The 16,214-nt window shown below is 33.3% G+C and overlaps 3 protein-coding genes across 6 annotated transcripts in view; 2 read left to right on the top strand and 1 right to left on the bottom strand.

Annotated features, from left to right (window-relative positions):
• Positions 1 to 12,576, top strand: part of LOC138136524 (protein tramtrack, beta isoform-like) — a 108,262-nt gene extending 95,686 nt beyond the window's left edge. For 2 of the 4 annotated variants that reach the window (XM_069055741.1, XM_069055740.1), the window contains exons 7-9: positions 4,114 to 4,329; positions 4,382 to 4,618; positions 4,671 to 4,888. In XM_069055741.1, the coding sequence (XP_068911842.1) occupies positions 4,114 to 4,329; positions 4,382 to 4,576 (411 nt within the window). In that variant the 3' untranslated portion in view covers positions 4,577 to 4,618; positions 4,671 to 4,888. Of the gene's footprint in view, positions 1 to 4,113; positions 4,330 to 4,381; positions 4,619 to 4,670; positions 4,889 to 5,878; positions 6,193 to 11,468; positions 11,689 to 11,741 lie in introns of those variants that run through there. The other 2 variants (XM_069055742.1, XM_069055744.1) reach the window with 2 other exon arrangements.
• MED22 (Mediator complex subunit 22) lies at positions 11,902 to 12,531 on the bottom strand. The gene is made up of 3 exons (XM_069055754.1): positions 12,390 to 12,531; positions 12,130 to 12,343; positions 11,902 to 12,084 (listed from the first exon to the last, which is right to left on the bottom strand). Exons 1-3 carry the CDS (start codon positions 12,490 to 12,492, stop codon positions 11,979 to 11,981), a joined length of 423 nt encoding a protein of 140 aa, XP_068911855.1. The 5' UTR covers positions 12,493 to 12,531; the 3' UTR covers positions 11,902 to 11,978.
• Positions 12,577 to 12,657: 81 nt separating the features above from the next.
• On the top strand, positions 12,658 to 14,376 carry LOC138136526 (uncharacterized). Its single transcript, XM_069055750.1, has 3 exons — positions 12,658 to 13,333; positions 13,386 to 13,518; positions 13,572 to 14,376. Exons 1-3 carry the CDS (start codon positions 13,041 to 13,043, stop codon positions 14,205 to 14,207), a joined length of 1,062 nt encoding a protein of 353 aa, XP_068911851.1. The 5' UTR covers positions 12,658 to 13,040; the 3' UTR covers positions 14,208 to 14,376.
• Positions 14,377 to 16,214: the final 1,838 nt, after the last annotated feature.

Genomic DNA, 16,214 nt, shown 5'->3' on the forward strand with positions numbered 1-16,214 from the left:
AATTTTGTTAAGTTGGAGGCTATGTGGTTTCTGGTGACAAACAAAAGATATCGTAACCGCATTAAAAATGTAAGGCAGCGAATTCGTTGTGACAGTTACAAATGGCTAAGTGATAGAGGTAGTAGATTGCCTCGTTGAAAATTGGAGGGGAAGGGTGGGGAAATAACTCGTGACGTAAAATCAATCCAGAAATTTTGAGTGTTCGCATAGAACCCAAGGTTTATAAGCTCCGTGAGGTCTATTGGGTGGTTTTTTGGGTTTAATTCTAGTGAGGGAACACCTAATGCGTGATCAACAAACCCTGTCATAAAACTCGTAAAAGTTTAGTGCATTATGACGTCACGAGTAACTTTTGTGGGGGAAAAAATTCAAACTATTATTTTAAATGGCAACGAGGCAACCTATAGTCTGTTTCAATTCTAAATTTCCACCACCTGTTGAATTATGTTGGCCAAAAAAAAAATTTCTAAATTGAGGATTGTTATAGTTAACCAAAGTTAGCAATGTAATTATTTTATAAACATGATTCGAATACAATTTCTAGCCAAAATTTGATTGCAGAAAGTGATTATATTGCAATGCAGCCGATGAAAAAACAAGTAACGCCAATAATAACTCAATATGATAACGTAATTTACTTGTCGCTAAAGTGAAAAATGCTCGAGTAAAATGTTTAGAAGGGATAAAAAAGGTTGGCACCGTTCTTTTCCTTTATTCTAAAATCTGGAGTTGTAAAAACGGAAATTGACAGACACAGAGAATGATAAACAGATAACCTCACAAATACAACAGTGTTGCCGGTGATAGAATGCACTGAATGCAGTGTTGGTGGAAATTTAGAATTGAAACAGACTATACTACTCGTATACAAATTAGTGAGTTCTACCAGCTGACGACATCTGTGCTTTAAAAGACAAATACGCACTGTCAGTTACAATCTAGTGTAAAAAGTGTTTGAAAGTGTGTTAAACTCCGGACAGTCGTAGACTGATAGATTGCACGTTTTTTGACAGACACAGAGACAAGTGCCTACGCGGTAAAAAGTAAAATAGCGCGCAAAAATTTGTTATATCATTCATAGTCGAAGAATCAATAATTTCAACAACAGTTTATAACAATTGAAAACACTTATGCTGAAACTTCATTCATATTGACAGTTGTAATTCTGTAAACAACATCATAGGCGGAGGATTACTACTGGCGGGAATGAATCTGCAAGACTACAATGGTTTCCCCTAAATGTAAATAACGTGAAACAATTGAGATACTTGGAGATTTTAGTATTTTTCACTGCGTTTTGTTTTGGAACTAGAATTTAAAAACGTGCAATCTACGTGCAATCAGTATACGGAGTAGGACCTTATTCAAATTATTGCTGTTGGTAAGTAAAAGTACAAAATACAACAGAGACTTTCGTGAAAAAACACAAATTGCCTTCAGTGCATGTTTAGCCACCTATGAAATGTCGTTCAATTTTATATTATTTAGTGTTATATTGCCTTTAGCGGAGTAAATTTAATCTGTAATCAGGTCTATTCTGTAACTTTTGTGTTAAAATTAACAGGGATGTTAAACGTTTAATTATAACAGAGCTGTTAACATTTTAACATGGATGCGTATTCTGTAAGGTAATTTTTAAAGCAACAGTTATTAGTTATTTACATAATTAGTGGGATAAAAGATTAAAAGCAATATTACAGGACTCAAGTGTGAAGATTGCAGATGACGAGGGCGTTAGCCCGAGTTCATCTGTAATCACACGAGTTTCCTGTAATATGCTTTAGCCCACGTGTTATGTACAAAATTTTATCTAAGACCGCCCCAAATTTAAAAAAATAAATCTTATCTATTGATTTGATAAGAATTTACTTATCCCACTGAGTGAGGTAATGAAACTCATTTATCCCACTGAGTGCGGTAATGAAACTCATTACCTCACTGAGTGAGGTAATGAAAATGCGTGAGGTAATGAAGTTCTTATCCCACTAAAAATTAGTGGGATAAGTATCATTTATCCCACGGGATTAGATAAAAAAAAAATTTTGGCCTCAGCTCTAATTGCCATGTTTACACACCAAGTAAACTATCTGTCATTTTACCGCATGGAGTGTGTAAACTAACACGAAAATTTTTAGCTTTCAGTAAACTCCCAAAAAACTGTTAGCTTATCATAAATACTATCATATCATATCATTTGTAATAAGAGAAAATACCGCTACCATTGATCCGTTCCGTTTTCAAAAATTAACATAATTTCATTGTTTTCGTTTGAAGTCTGATGGCGCCATCTTGTGGTGTAAATCGTAAGCATGTCAGTCATCGGTGTAATGTATAATAGAATATTTTCTGCCATTTCATTTAACAAATGTCAGTCTGTTGACAGGTTTTGCAAAATTATTGCCTAAACTAGTAATGGGTCGTCGGCCAAAAAGATTACATTACTAATGCGGTAATCATTTTACATCGCTCGGTTTCTTTAAAACCCTACCGCTTCGCGGTCGTGTTTCAAACTAAAAACCTCGCGCTACCGCTTACGTAATGTTAAATAACTACCGGGTGACTTTTAATGATTGAGACAATTTTAGTGAGTTGGCACCCCCGAATAATGAGTACGCCTAGTCATTTGCAAAAAACCACTTTGCATTTGCAACAGCACTTTTATGGCATTAGTCATTTGAAATTACTTTAAAACTATACTTATATGGAAAATATTCAACCCAAACTATGATTTTCTGGTCCCTTTGTGCCTTTATTTGGTTCAAAAATATGAGAAAAATGCTGTTGTAAATGACAAGTGTTTTTTTTGCAACTTGAGTCAACTATAGTTTAAGATTCTAGAAATAAATAATGATAATTTGATTTATTTTGACTTTTGAACTGTCATATTTGAATTTGCCAGTCAAACAATTATAAATGTGTTACCAACCAAACACAAATCATTTATTTCGATCACTAAAAGTCGCCTGGTATTTTAACAAACATGTTAAAACTGACGACGTTGTCATATAATACAAATACGTTTCTCCTTTTCTACCTCATACGGCGGGATCAAGACTGACTAAATCTGTTGGTAACAATTAAATTTGGCAAATTTGAAATTTACCATCAAAGGTTCATTTTTGTTAATAGCATAAACATAACCAAAAATGTTTTTAATGTCGACTTAAGTTAAAAAATTCGGTTAGTGCCAATTACGAGGCAAAAAACACCAATACTTTTCAATTATTTCATTGCCAACAGACTCAATCATTGTTGATCACGCTGTAGGAGGTATGGCCGGAACGTTATGAATGTGGATTGCGGACTTGTCGTTAAGTTGGCACTACCAGCAAAAGTAACTAGGCGCGCCTATAAGGTTATTGGAATTTTTGACAGATCTCACTAGTGTACAGTCGCAAGCAATAAATTTTGGTCGTCAATGTCATTCTCTGACGCAATGAAAATGTTCCATTGTAGAACGGTCGTAAAATCATGTATGACATTATTTATCATTTTTTGCTTTTTTTTTTGACAGTTGACATGGTCGTAATCAGACAGGGAAAAATTTATAATTTGTGACAATCTAACCAAATTTTGAAATGACATTGACGACCAAAATGTATTGCTCGCGACAGTACAGTGCAATCATAAATTTTAAGCGACCTTGAGTTTGACATCCACATCTAAACGTTTTTACTATACTCCTTTTCAATGAAATTGGCATAAGAGCAGGCCATGACCATGTAAACAGCGCTTTAGATGTGAAAGGTATTTTACACAAAAAGTAATTAGCTCCGTCAGTTTCGTTACCATTTCAACGACGCTCCTTCGACCCTCGACGCTTATCAATGGCGCTTCGCTTGTTGGCCGCTTTGTTCAACGGTTAGTTATAAACGCGATTTAAACAAATGTCATTTTAACCGTCGACATTGACAATAATTTGCTGACATGCAGTACTGTAAATAAAGAAACCAAAAACACTGCAAGCGGGGTATACACATGGCTGCCAACAGAAATTTGAACTTCCACAGCCACCTATTATGCCAATTAAGTTGAAATGGAGTTTGTTTATATCCTTGTTCTGATGTTTAATTTTGACGTCTGTCATCATATTTTTCATTTTCATCATAAAAGATTCAAATGTGCGAGGTTCAAACACAGCAAAGACTACGCTCTACAAAACGGCAACTAGAAGCTCTCGTTGCCTTCGTGGAGAAAAATAAGGAGTTGGCGGAATACAAAAAGCGGTCACCATATGAAGCTCGGATTGTAGAAAGCAAATGGATAAACCTAAAAGCAATATTAAATGATCTTGAAGGTCCAAATCGCACAGTAAAAGAGTGGAAACAGGTATTTTAGAACTATACAGGCAAAATAGTATCAACAAAAATATGCTTTTAAGGTGTTGTCGGATCTAAAAACAAATACCAGAAGAAGGGCTCGTAAAAAAAAATGTGACGTTAATGGTAGTGGATCAGCCAAGGAAACACCTCTGAATGATATCGAAAAACGAATTCTAAACGTACTTAATACTCTTGTAATTGACGGTGCAGCAAACGTTCCTGAACCTGGACTTAACATAGGCGGGAAATTGTAAATCTTGTGGGAGACATAGCAGCAGAAAGAAGTGATAATGAAGGTATTCAAAAATATTATAACACTAAATTTTATTATTAAACTATAAATAACAGAACCAATAACAATGGATGTACCTTATACAACACAACAGGTACCAAAGAAAACGTAAATTGCCTCAAGTGTAGCTACAAGACAATTTTAATCATCTCCGAAAAGTGAAGCTATAAGATATGCTGCCAACAAATTGTAAATCAACTCATTTTTCATCCTGTACCTATTAATAATGTTTATTTGTTTTTTCTTATTTTCAATTAAAATATGTATCTGCAAACGCATCTTATTTCCTTTGTCCTTGAAAGAAAAATGATTTTGAGCGTCATAATTATTTTCAAAGTTATAATTTCCACCATTTTCTTGTTCATTTATATCAGGATCAGGCCAAGGAACTCGGCAATGTTGACAGGTATTATGAAGCACCACGCAATTGTAAATTACTTTGGCTGCTTTTGTGGGATTGTAATGTAAAGTTCTGTCCTTCAGAAGCCATCTAAATCTTCCTTTTAGTCGACCATGCTTTGACGAAGTCGTAAGTTGTATCTTCCTTGTAATTCACGTTACCCTTTAATTAGTTCTTGTGTACCTAACATATCAACAATGATAATTGCAGCCATATTTTTTATTTTGACAGATAATAATTTATAACATGATGTGAAATTCTAAAGTTACCTACATAAGGAAAAGTCCTTAAAATTTTAATAGTTACACGAAATACAGGGTTATTCTAAATGATTGTAGTCGAAGTAGGCCATTTCCATGTTTATTACGTTTTTGCCGCTTTCATGTGAACTGTCAGTTGTGTCGCTGTCACTGTCATTTTTTAGGTGAAAAGTGCGGTGATGGGGATTTTATTTATTTTTGTTAAATTAACGATTGAATCCAGAAATATTGAGTTGTTCTACAATCAATTTTAAAAATATTGGGTTGTTTTGCACCTAATTTAACACATCATTTTGATGATTTTTTTATGTGGAGCGGCAACCATAAATTTTACATTCAGTTTTCACGCCTACTTCGCCTACAATCATTTAGAATAACCCTGTATTAACAGGGTCTGTTAATTTTTTAACATAACATCTCTTTCACTGATGTCTATGGTACCATAGAGATCAATAATCTCTTTACAGAATTGGATTTGCGATTTTAATGGCCGTTATTTTATAACATGATGTTAAAAAATAACATATTAGTTACAGAATAGACCTCGATATATTTCCAAATTAACGAGCTGATGACAAATATATTTTTTTTAATGTATAAAAAGTCGCGTAGGTCCAGTTCGGAGCCTGATCCAAATTCGTCGAAAGGGAAAAAAAGGGCTGAGACAAAACCAAATGTGGAGGCGAGGTACGATGGATACGCCCACTATCCAGGCCAGGATGATAAAAAGGAGGCCACAAGATGCAAGATGGAGAAGTGTGGAGGAAAGTCACGCACTTTTTGTACAAAGTGTCATGTGCATCTGTGCCTTCAAAAAAATAGGAACTGTTTCCTACAGTTCCACAACAAATGAGACTTGTACCTAATTGTTTCTTAATACGTATATGTATTTTCAAATAAATTTTTTATACCCTACTATTTACGCGTATTTGTTTCCTTAGGTCAGTGTCGATCAAAATGGATTAAAAAAAATTCAAGTTAAAAAAAAAATAGGTGAATCCAGATTATGGTTAAAAAATGTAAAAAACACATAGCATATAAGGCCGATTATTTCCACATGCGTGACTTAAAGGGTTAAGTTGGGAACATATTTCAAAAATCATCATTTTGACATTTTATGGACTAATAAATTATATCAAATTGGCGAGTACGCCTATATGTGTACTATTATGGTTTAACAACTATCCCACCTCCACCCGGCGGCACGGCAATTTTGCCGGAGTACATACACTATTACGGATATTACTATCAAGTAATAGTGCAGTGCTTATCAACATAATTACCGGCGTCTTGCCTCCGCATTTTGACTTTGTTGTGTATTATGTTCTGTGTCAATGTTAAGGAACTTCCTCACGATGTGACATGAGTATAATAATATACCTTTTTGAATTTCAACTACCAATGTGTTATCTAAATCCAGAATTTTTAAATTTTTAAAAAGAGATTGCGGTACTATTCCCGTTGCTGAAATTACAAGTGGTAAAATCGAAATTTTTTCTAAACACCAAAGATTTCTCATAGCAACGGACAGCTCTAAATATTTATTAATTTTTGTGTTATATGTCTGTGTTATATTATGTGAATTTGGAACAGCTATATCTAAAAGATATGCTTGCTTTTGTTGTTTATTTAAAATAATAATGTCTGGTCTGTTATGCTTAATATGAATGTCAGTTAAAATTGTTCTATCAAAATATAACTTGTAACTGTCATTTTCCAAACAACTTTCTGGTGTATAACTATAATGTGGTTGTGTATTCTTTAATAAATTGAATTTAACAGCTAAATTCATGTGTATAATTTTAGCGAATATATCGTGTCGTTTTTTATATTCGCTTTGAGCCAAAACGGTGCAAGAAGAAATAATGTGTTCAATTGTTTCCCCTTCAGTTCCGCAAATCCTACATTTATCAATTATCGATTGTAAACCGCATATGTGTTTTTTATAATTTCTTGTATTTATAACACGATCTTGTATTGCAAATATAAAACCCTCCGTCTCAGGGTGAATATTTGATTTCTTAAGCCATGCATGAGAGGCCTGAATATTAACTTCTGGTTGTTCCAGTTCTTTAAAGTATCTCCCATGTAAAGACTTCTGTTTTATATTTGCTATAGTGTCAGGTATATTTGGCTTAACAATATCTGAAATTATATTATCACTTAAATTTAAAGGTGTGTAGCCTTTATCGGCTGAAACCAAAGCATTAAAAAAGGTGTTATCACGAGCTCTATTGAGGAAATAATTTTTTAGTGAAGCAATTTGATTTTTTAGCAGTACTTCTAGATTTGAAAAACCCCTACCACCGTTTTCGCGTGGTAAATTAAATCTTTCAATAGCAGATTTAGGATGGTGTTTACTAAATTTGGTAAAAAGAACTCTAGTTTTAATGTTTATGTTCTGTAAATTAGTTTTGGACCATTTTATAACACCGAAAGAATAGGTCAGTAATGGAACAGCATATGTATTAACTGCTTTAATTAAATTATTACCGTTTAATTTTGATTTTAAAATAGATTTAATTCTTAAATAAAATTGCTTTTCTAAATTTTCTTTTATAATTGAATGTTGAATATGATTTGATTGATTAATACCTAAATATTTATAAAATTCTCCTTTATTTAAATTTTTAATGATTTCTCCTTCTTGAGTTATATATTCTAAATGTTCGTAATGACCGCGACATATTGATTGCATTTTACACTTATCAATACCAAAACTCATCCCAATATCATTTGAGAAATTTTCAGTTATTGTTAGTAAAGATAAAATGTGATTCTTTTTTGATGCATAAAGTTTTATGTCATCCATATAGAGAAGGTGATTTAATTTGGATAGTGTGGTATTATTAAGTCTAATATTGAAACCATATCCAGTGCTATTTAATAGATTTGTCAAAGGATTAATGGCTAGACAAAACCATAAAGGACTTAAAGAATCTCCTTGATAAATCCCCCGTTTAATTTGAATAGGCTCGGATTTTAATTTAGTATTGTTTATTGATAAATTTAAAGTAGTTCTCCAAAATGTCATAACATGAGATAAAAAGTTAATCAAATCCAAATTAATTTTATAAATTTTAAGAATTTTAATTAACCATGAATGTGGTACTGAATCATAGGCTTTTTTGTAGTCTATGAATGCGGTATAAATATTTCTATTATTTTTTCTAGCTTGTTCCATTATTACCGTATCTATTATGAGTTGTTCTTTACAACCAAAACACTCTTTAACACAACCTTTTTGTTCTTCATTAAGTATATTTAATTTTTGACAATGGTCGTAAATTATTACTTTAATGCAAGATGTCATAATTTTATAAATTGTAGGCAGACATGTGATTGGCCTATATTTTGATGGATTTTTAGTATCGGAATCTTTTGGTTTCAGATATGTTATACCATGGGCCAAAAACTCTGGAAATGTGTTAGGTTCCCTAATAAATCCGTTAAAGTGATCAAGTAAGCATTTATGAATACAAGTAAATTTTTTTAACCAAAAGTTATGAATTTGGTCACCTCCAGGGGATTTCCAATTATGTGAACTATTAATATTTTTAACTAAAATTTCAAGGCTAATTTGAATATGATGTCGATTATTACTATCTGGTATATCATTTTCTAAATGAGGAATCCATTCTGCCTGATTATTAAATTGAACTTCATTTGACCATATGTTTGACCAGAATTCTTTAATTTCGTTTATATTTGGTGTACCATTATTAGTTTGAGTTTTATTATCTGTTAAATTTTTGTAAAACAACTTCTCATTATTTCTAAATAGTTTGTTTTCAAATTTCCGTTGTTTATTATTTTTATATCTTTTGAGTCGTTTAGAATAAATATGTAACTTCTGTAATAAAGTATCTTTGATTTCTATTAATGTTTTATTATATTCGTTATATTTTAAACAATGTATTCGGTTGTTATTTAAAATGGATTGAATACAATTATTTAGATGATTAGAATTTATACCCTTTAAATATTGAGTTATTCTACCTAAATCTCGTCTGATATTATTAATACGTTTATTTAGTCTTCGTTCCCATTTTGGTAATTCTTTCGTTTTTATATTATTTGTCTGGCCAATTTCTTTTGATCCATTTAATCTGATAATTGTTAAAGCTCCACTATATATAATACTGTGTAATTTTTTAAAACTTGTGATGTTATTTACAAATTTAGGTAAAATGAATTGATTTAAAATTTCAATCATTGCAAAGAATTTTTTGGAGCTTTGTTGTTTAGGTAATAGTGGTCTATTAAATGGTTCTATATGTTCAAATTCGTTCAGAGTTCTATTAAATTCATCTTCAATTTGTTCTTTAAAATTTTGATGGTAGTAAAAATTTTTATTAATAACATGTATATCATTATAACTCAAGTCTAAATTATGTATGTCTGTTTGTATGGTGTTTGGTGAATCGATAATTGAACAGAAAGAGTCATTATGATTAGATAAACTTTGTAAACTTTGCGGTTCAACAGAATTTTGGAGTAAATTATTAGAAACTTCATTATTGTCAGAATAATTAATTGACAATTCTAACTTTACATCATTTTTAATCTTTTCTAAAATTGCCGAAGGGATATAGTTTTTCTTCATAATGGCTCTCCTCTGGTCAGCTAAATTTTGAATAGTAACAGGAAACTGGGGGTACTTACTTTGGAACGCTTTAAATAAATCAAGCCTGTAAGTACTCACAACATCCTGTAGTTTCGTGATCCGAAAATATTCCCGTATAATGAAAATATTCATTTCCATAGTCCATTTTTTGCGTTTTCTAACTTCTGTAGCACCATTGGATTGCAGTGAAGCACTTGCAACAACATTTGGCGCGTTTTTATTAGAGAGCGAATTTATTGACATTTAGACAGTTGTCACGGCACTCTTATTATTTTAATATTATATTAATAACATAATTACATAATAGTATATTATATACCAAGGTGGAGAAGTTCATGATTATAGCCAGAGCGCCAAGATTAGAGCCCGAGGCGCGCCGAGGGTTGTAAGGCGCGAAGGCTATAAGGGACTTCTCCACCGTGGTTTATATACTATTTTTTTCACTACTAGATACGTTAAAACCCTTTCTGATAATAATTATTAATTAAATTATTTTGTCGGATACTACGGGTCCGAGTTGTCACTTCTTGACAGTTGGTATGAAAATCGTCTACGTTAACCAATGAAATAGACGACAATCTTTCGTTCCTAGGTGACGGTTGTTCCATTATTCTCCACTGGTTAATAATGAAAAATTATTTACCTGTCACTGGGCCAACGTAGAAAAGCGAAACTTCTCAGTGTTCTATGACAACCGATAACGCTAGACTTTATTACTAGTAGTGAAAAAACATTTTTGTTTTATAATATTATAATTCAGAATAAGTGGCATCGCGGTAGGCGTTGAAAATTCAAATTTACGTTGGCAGTAAGTAAAAGATAGGTAGGTAATCTTTCAAACCTACCGCTTCTCTCATTTTTAAACTAGTCCGAAGAGTAAAATATCAGTGTTGGTGTGGTTGTTGGCAATAGATTATTACAAATTTAATCGAGAATAAATGAAATCTCCCCATTCAGCTCTCCAACAATTAGTGGAAACTCCATGAAAATACCGAGTGATTAAAAAAAAAACAAATCAAGCTTACAATTACAGGAAACATCTGTTAACTTTGCCGAAGTCGAAACGTTGTTTTCTAAGTTAACAACACCACATCGTTGACGTTTCTTTGACATTTCCGTGAAAAATTTGCTTACCAGTGGCGTCGCGTTTGGCAATAAATCTGCTAAATTGCCCGTTCTTACAAGTGTAAAATGTTGCTCTTGTTTATTTTATAAAATAGCGAGTGAGACCACATATTGTCTACGCCCGTGCATGAAACGCTTATTTGCATATCATCCGCTATGACATGACCGATAATTTGCAAACCCTGCTCAGATTTGTTTTTTTTTAATCACATTGTAACGGTCAGTAGGTTTTTAGTTTAAGTGCCGCAAAAAACACATGCACAAACATAAATTTTTGTCTTTCATGGCGTTTTATAAACGTTTGCGATTGTATTCCAAGTGATACAAAGAAGTTTTAACTGTAAAATTATGAACGCTCTACTTGTAGTTTCTACAGTCAACCACCAGATGGCGTATTCCAATCAATCGCGGCAAATTCAAATAAATCTCCATTCATTTCTAGATTCACATCGGCCAAGGGGTGTTCATCCCGGCGCAAATGTACGAAGATATCGGTAGACGCTCCCGCTCAGCTCAACAGTTTGTCAGGAGTATAGCCGTTGCGGTCTTTGGATACGAAACTTTAATGAACAGTACTGTGACCGGTAAAGCCCACAACACCTCTCCGATATGGAAACCGCAACGGCCGCAACTTGACGCCACCAAACTCCGAGCTGTGAAAGGTATTGCTGCGTGAACACTTTGTCGATCTCTGTATTAAGTTAATTTGTTACAGACATAACCAGGTATTATATGATGTCGAAAAATCTCTCGAAAGAAGTCATCGAGATCGAAATGCAAAGAGTGAACACTTACATCGGGAGGAAAATTGCGGATCTCAACAAACAAAAGAAAAAGGCTAATTCGTAGAGGAGGTTTCAGCACGACAAGTACAATTGGACAACAGTGATTTCAATTTATTTGGCAAATTTTACAACACGACTTAAATAAATGAATTATCGTTGTACTTATTCTATTTGTTTAAACTACTGTAATACTCTTCCTCTAGATCGTACAAATCAGCCGCTATATCGTCCCTTAATGACATCAACTTCTGATCACATTCTGCCTGTTTTGTCCTAAAAATACAAATAAACATGTGTTGTCTGTTAGTATATCATTACCTGAAGAGCTTCGAGTTTTGCGTAATGGCCTCGTTTACCGACGGAAAGTCGTTTAAAATGAGGTACTGCTTGATGTCTGACACCAGCTTCATCAGAGACTCTCCAGCTCGCACGATATTGGCCGCTCGCACGTGCATCTCGTACGTGTCTTGCTCACACTGGGTCATTCGCGACAACTGTGTGTCGTGTTCCCCTTTGGCTAGTTTAACAATTTCTAAAAACGAAAATTGAATCGACCGTCTGCACAGCGTAACACGTACCTTCGAAATTTTCCAGCATACTCTTCACGTCATCTTTTAATCTGGTCCTGTACGACTTGAGCAGAGCTTCTTTGCTCTGGGGCAACGCCCTCGGACCGGACATCGCTGTGGAGAATTAATCACAACACTTAAATAATGCTACACAGTATTTTCGTTGTTGTTTTGGTTTGAGGTTATGTGGATAGAAGCACGGATGATAGAAGTGTCAAAACACTCAAAACGCAAATACAAAAAACCCGCTGTTTTGACCTGGGTTATGTCCATAGATAATAGTTATTTATTATACAAGACGATAAAATTTTATTTTATCTTCGAGAGCGGTTTAAGCCTCGAGGCGTAAGCCGAGAGGCTAATACGCTCGAGAAGATAATGGTGAATTTTATCGTCGTGTACAATACAAAATTTTATTCCATCCTCCATTACTTCGATTGAATTACTGAATTATTTTGATTATGACAATTATAAACGTCAAAAAAATTCAACAATCAAAAAAACGTCAAAAACAGAAAAACAACAATGGATGTTAAACATTAGAAACTCAAAGCGGGGGCTGTTGGCATGGGAGTCAGTTACCGAGATAATTTGTTTATCAACAAAGTTAAAAGCAGTTTCGTGAAAGCGTCGTGAAAGTGTTTCATTTTTGAGGAAATAATGGCCCAATCTTTCCTTAATGAAGATGAATTGTATGTTCCTGAAGATATTATTAAAGAAGCCAGATCTGTTATTGAAAATTTATTGCCGCGAAAATCTGTATCGTTGTATGAAAAAGAATACAATATTTTCTGTGCCTGGAGGAAAAGCAGAAACATAAAAGGTGTATCAGAAGAAGTCCTGCTATCGTACTTCGCAGAAAAGGTAAAAAAGTATAAGCCTTCAACATTGTGGAGTTGTTATTCAAAGTTGAAGAGTACCTTACTGATCAAGGAACAAGTAGACATATCAAAGTAAGAAGAATGATTATTTTGAATATTATAATTAAAACGTTTATTTTTTTAGATTTTTGAGTCTGAAGACTTTCCTTAAGCGAGAATACTCAACCTACACACCGATTAAATCAAATGTGTTAGAGAGGGAACATTTTAACAAATTTTTGGAGGATGCACCTGATAAGATTTACTTGTTGATAAAGGTAAGTGTTTTTATTATGGTAGTTTCACTCAATATTAAGTAAATTATCTAAAGGTTGCCTTGGTCATGGGAATCGGCGGAGGATGCAGAATGGATGAATTACACAAAATGAAAATTGACGATATCGAAGATCGAGATAATATTCTGATAATACAAGTTCCCGAAACAAAAACGAATAAGAAGCGTATGTTTACTATTGTGGATAATACGAAAATAGGAGTTAGCAAGTTGGCTTTATACAAAAAATATAGTGATTTAAGACCTGCAAATACACCAACCAAGAGTTTCTTTTTGGGTTATCGCAATGAAAAATGTACAAAGCAAGTGGTGGGAATTAACACATTTTACAAGATGCCCCGAATGATAGCGGAATTTTTAAAGCTGCCATTACCTGAATCTTACACTGGTCATTGCTTTAGGAGATCAAGTGCTACTCTTTTGGCGAACACTGGAGCTAACACGCTTATGATGAAGAGACATGGTGGCTGGAAATCGAATTCGGTTGTAGAAGGCTACATTGATGAATCAGTTGAAAATAAGAAGGAAATTTGTAACAGAATTTTGATGGGAACAAGCAGCACAAAGAATTGTCAAGGATTTTCAAACGAATTACCTGGTTGCAGTGGCGCTAACCTCATCAAAAGTGAGGATGTCGTTAACTTCATCAAAAGCAAAGATGTCGCTAACTAGAATACTGTCAAATGTGGTGGAAAAGTGTTTAAAAAGTGCACATTTAATTTTTATTAACAATGTTATTTCCGGTTATTTCAATTCAGACGTTTGTAATTTTGATTAAAAAAGAATAAAGAAACTTGTGAAAATGTAATTATTTTATTTTTCTAGACGATAAAACTTCATTTTACCATGAAGAAAACAGTAGATAAAATACCATTTTATCGTTTAGGATGGAATAAAATAAAATACAAAGTCGTTGCATTCCAAGAAATTATAAAAGTCAATATTGTCAATCAGTTTAATTGACTTAAATTGTAATACAGTTCATTCCATTATTTCCATTTAAGAATGCAGTAGATCATAGATTAAGCAGTAGATGTCGCTTCGAATGGAGAACGTTCATAGACAACACAGTAAACCTATAGAACGCAAACTCCTATGCATTTTATCGTTTTTTTTGGAAACGCACCCACCACAAGCCGTCAGGGGACGCTGCCGTTTTATAAAAATAAAAATCGCGGAAACTTATGCCAAAATTTAAAAAAAATATATATTTTGACATTTTAAGTCATAAATAATAAATCTACTGTTACGAGAATTTGCAGAGTGCAAAGGTATTTAAACCATGTGGAACTCGCCATAGATTTTCAAATCCAATTAAATATCCTGGGCATTTTATGGAATGGATTAAACACACGGGTAACAAGCAGTTATCAACTTTGTAGCCTTTTAAAGTGTAGGTATAACAGCTACACTGTGTGTGGACTTCATTTTACCAGCAAATACTTCGGCATGAACAATAGATTGCTGAATGTGGCCGTATCCTCGACTCAATACAACTTCCCTCCTTTTCCAGTCCAGACTTACTTCCAGTAATAGTAAAAAAATATTGATAATTATATTTTAACTGAAAACTATTTTTTATAGAATTTTCATCCGATCTACTGATCTACGATATTTCTACTGAAGACGCTATAAGTAAATAGTGTAAATCCTGTTTTATGTAGTAATGAAGATATAAATTCTTGTGAAAATTTCAAAAAGAAAGTAAGAAAAACTGAGCATAATCAAAATGATAAAAAGCCAGAATATTAATCCAAAATTCGGGCTACAACTACGGGCTGCAATGTACCGAAAACGTTACATGCAAAATTCGATGTCAAAGTAAAGAGCAAAATTTTGAAGGTGAGGAAGCCATAAATCTCTGTTTGTCGCAATTGAGGAAAAGAAACACCAAATCAAAATTTATAAAAATGCAATGGAAATGTATCGAAAAAAATTGAAAATAAAAACTTCAAAATAAATGTAATCTTTTAATTTCATAAATATGTAAATTATTTTGAAAATTAAAATAAATAAAAAAGCCAGGATATCCAGCTGGCTGTGTCTTATTTTGCACCTACCACAAGCCAGTAGATGGCGTCGGGACACAAAAAACTATGGGAGTTTGCGTTCTATAGGTTTACTGTGTTGTCTATGAGAACGTTTCACTTTCACACTGGCGAACGCGGCAAATTGAAAACATACTTTCCTAGCCACATTAACAAAATAAAGTCATAATGGAACTTATGGTAGTGGTATTCTAATAACAACAATAAAAAACCCGATAAGTTTGACACTAATAACCAAAAAATCAAACTTTTCTCTCATTTAGATCAGTCAACGACGGGAAAATAGTCCCTATGCTATTCTCATGGAGGTAGTACAGGGTTATTCTAAATGACTGTAGTCCAAGTAGGCGTAAAAACTGAATGAAAAATTTATGGTTGCCGCTCCGTATAAAAAACATTAAATGATGTGAATAAGTGAGTACACACCGTTCACACACAGGCGTTAAATTGGGTGCAAAGCAAATCAATATTTTTAGAATTGGTTGCAAAACAACTCAATATCCTCATCACCGCACTTTTCACCTAAAAAATGACAGTGACAGCGACAAAAATTTACAGTTCACATGAAAGTGGCAAAAATCTCATAACATGGGCATGGCCTGCTTCGACTACAATCATTTAGAATAACCTG

Source organism: Tenebrio molitor, chromosome 8 (assembly GCF_963966145.1).
Source record: "Tenebrio molitor chromosome 8, icTenMoli1.1, whole genome shotgun sequence".
In the NCBI taxonomy this organism is placed as follows: domain Eukaryota; kingdom Metazoa; phylum Arthropoda; class Insecta; order Coleoptera; family Tenebrionidae; genus Tenebrio; species Tenebrio molitor.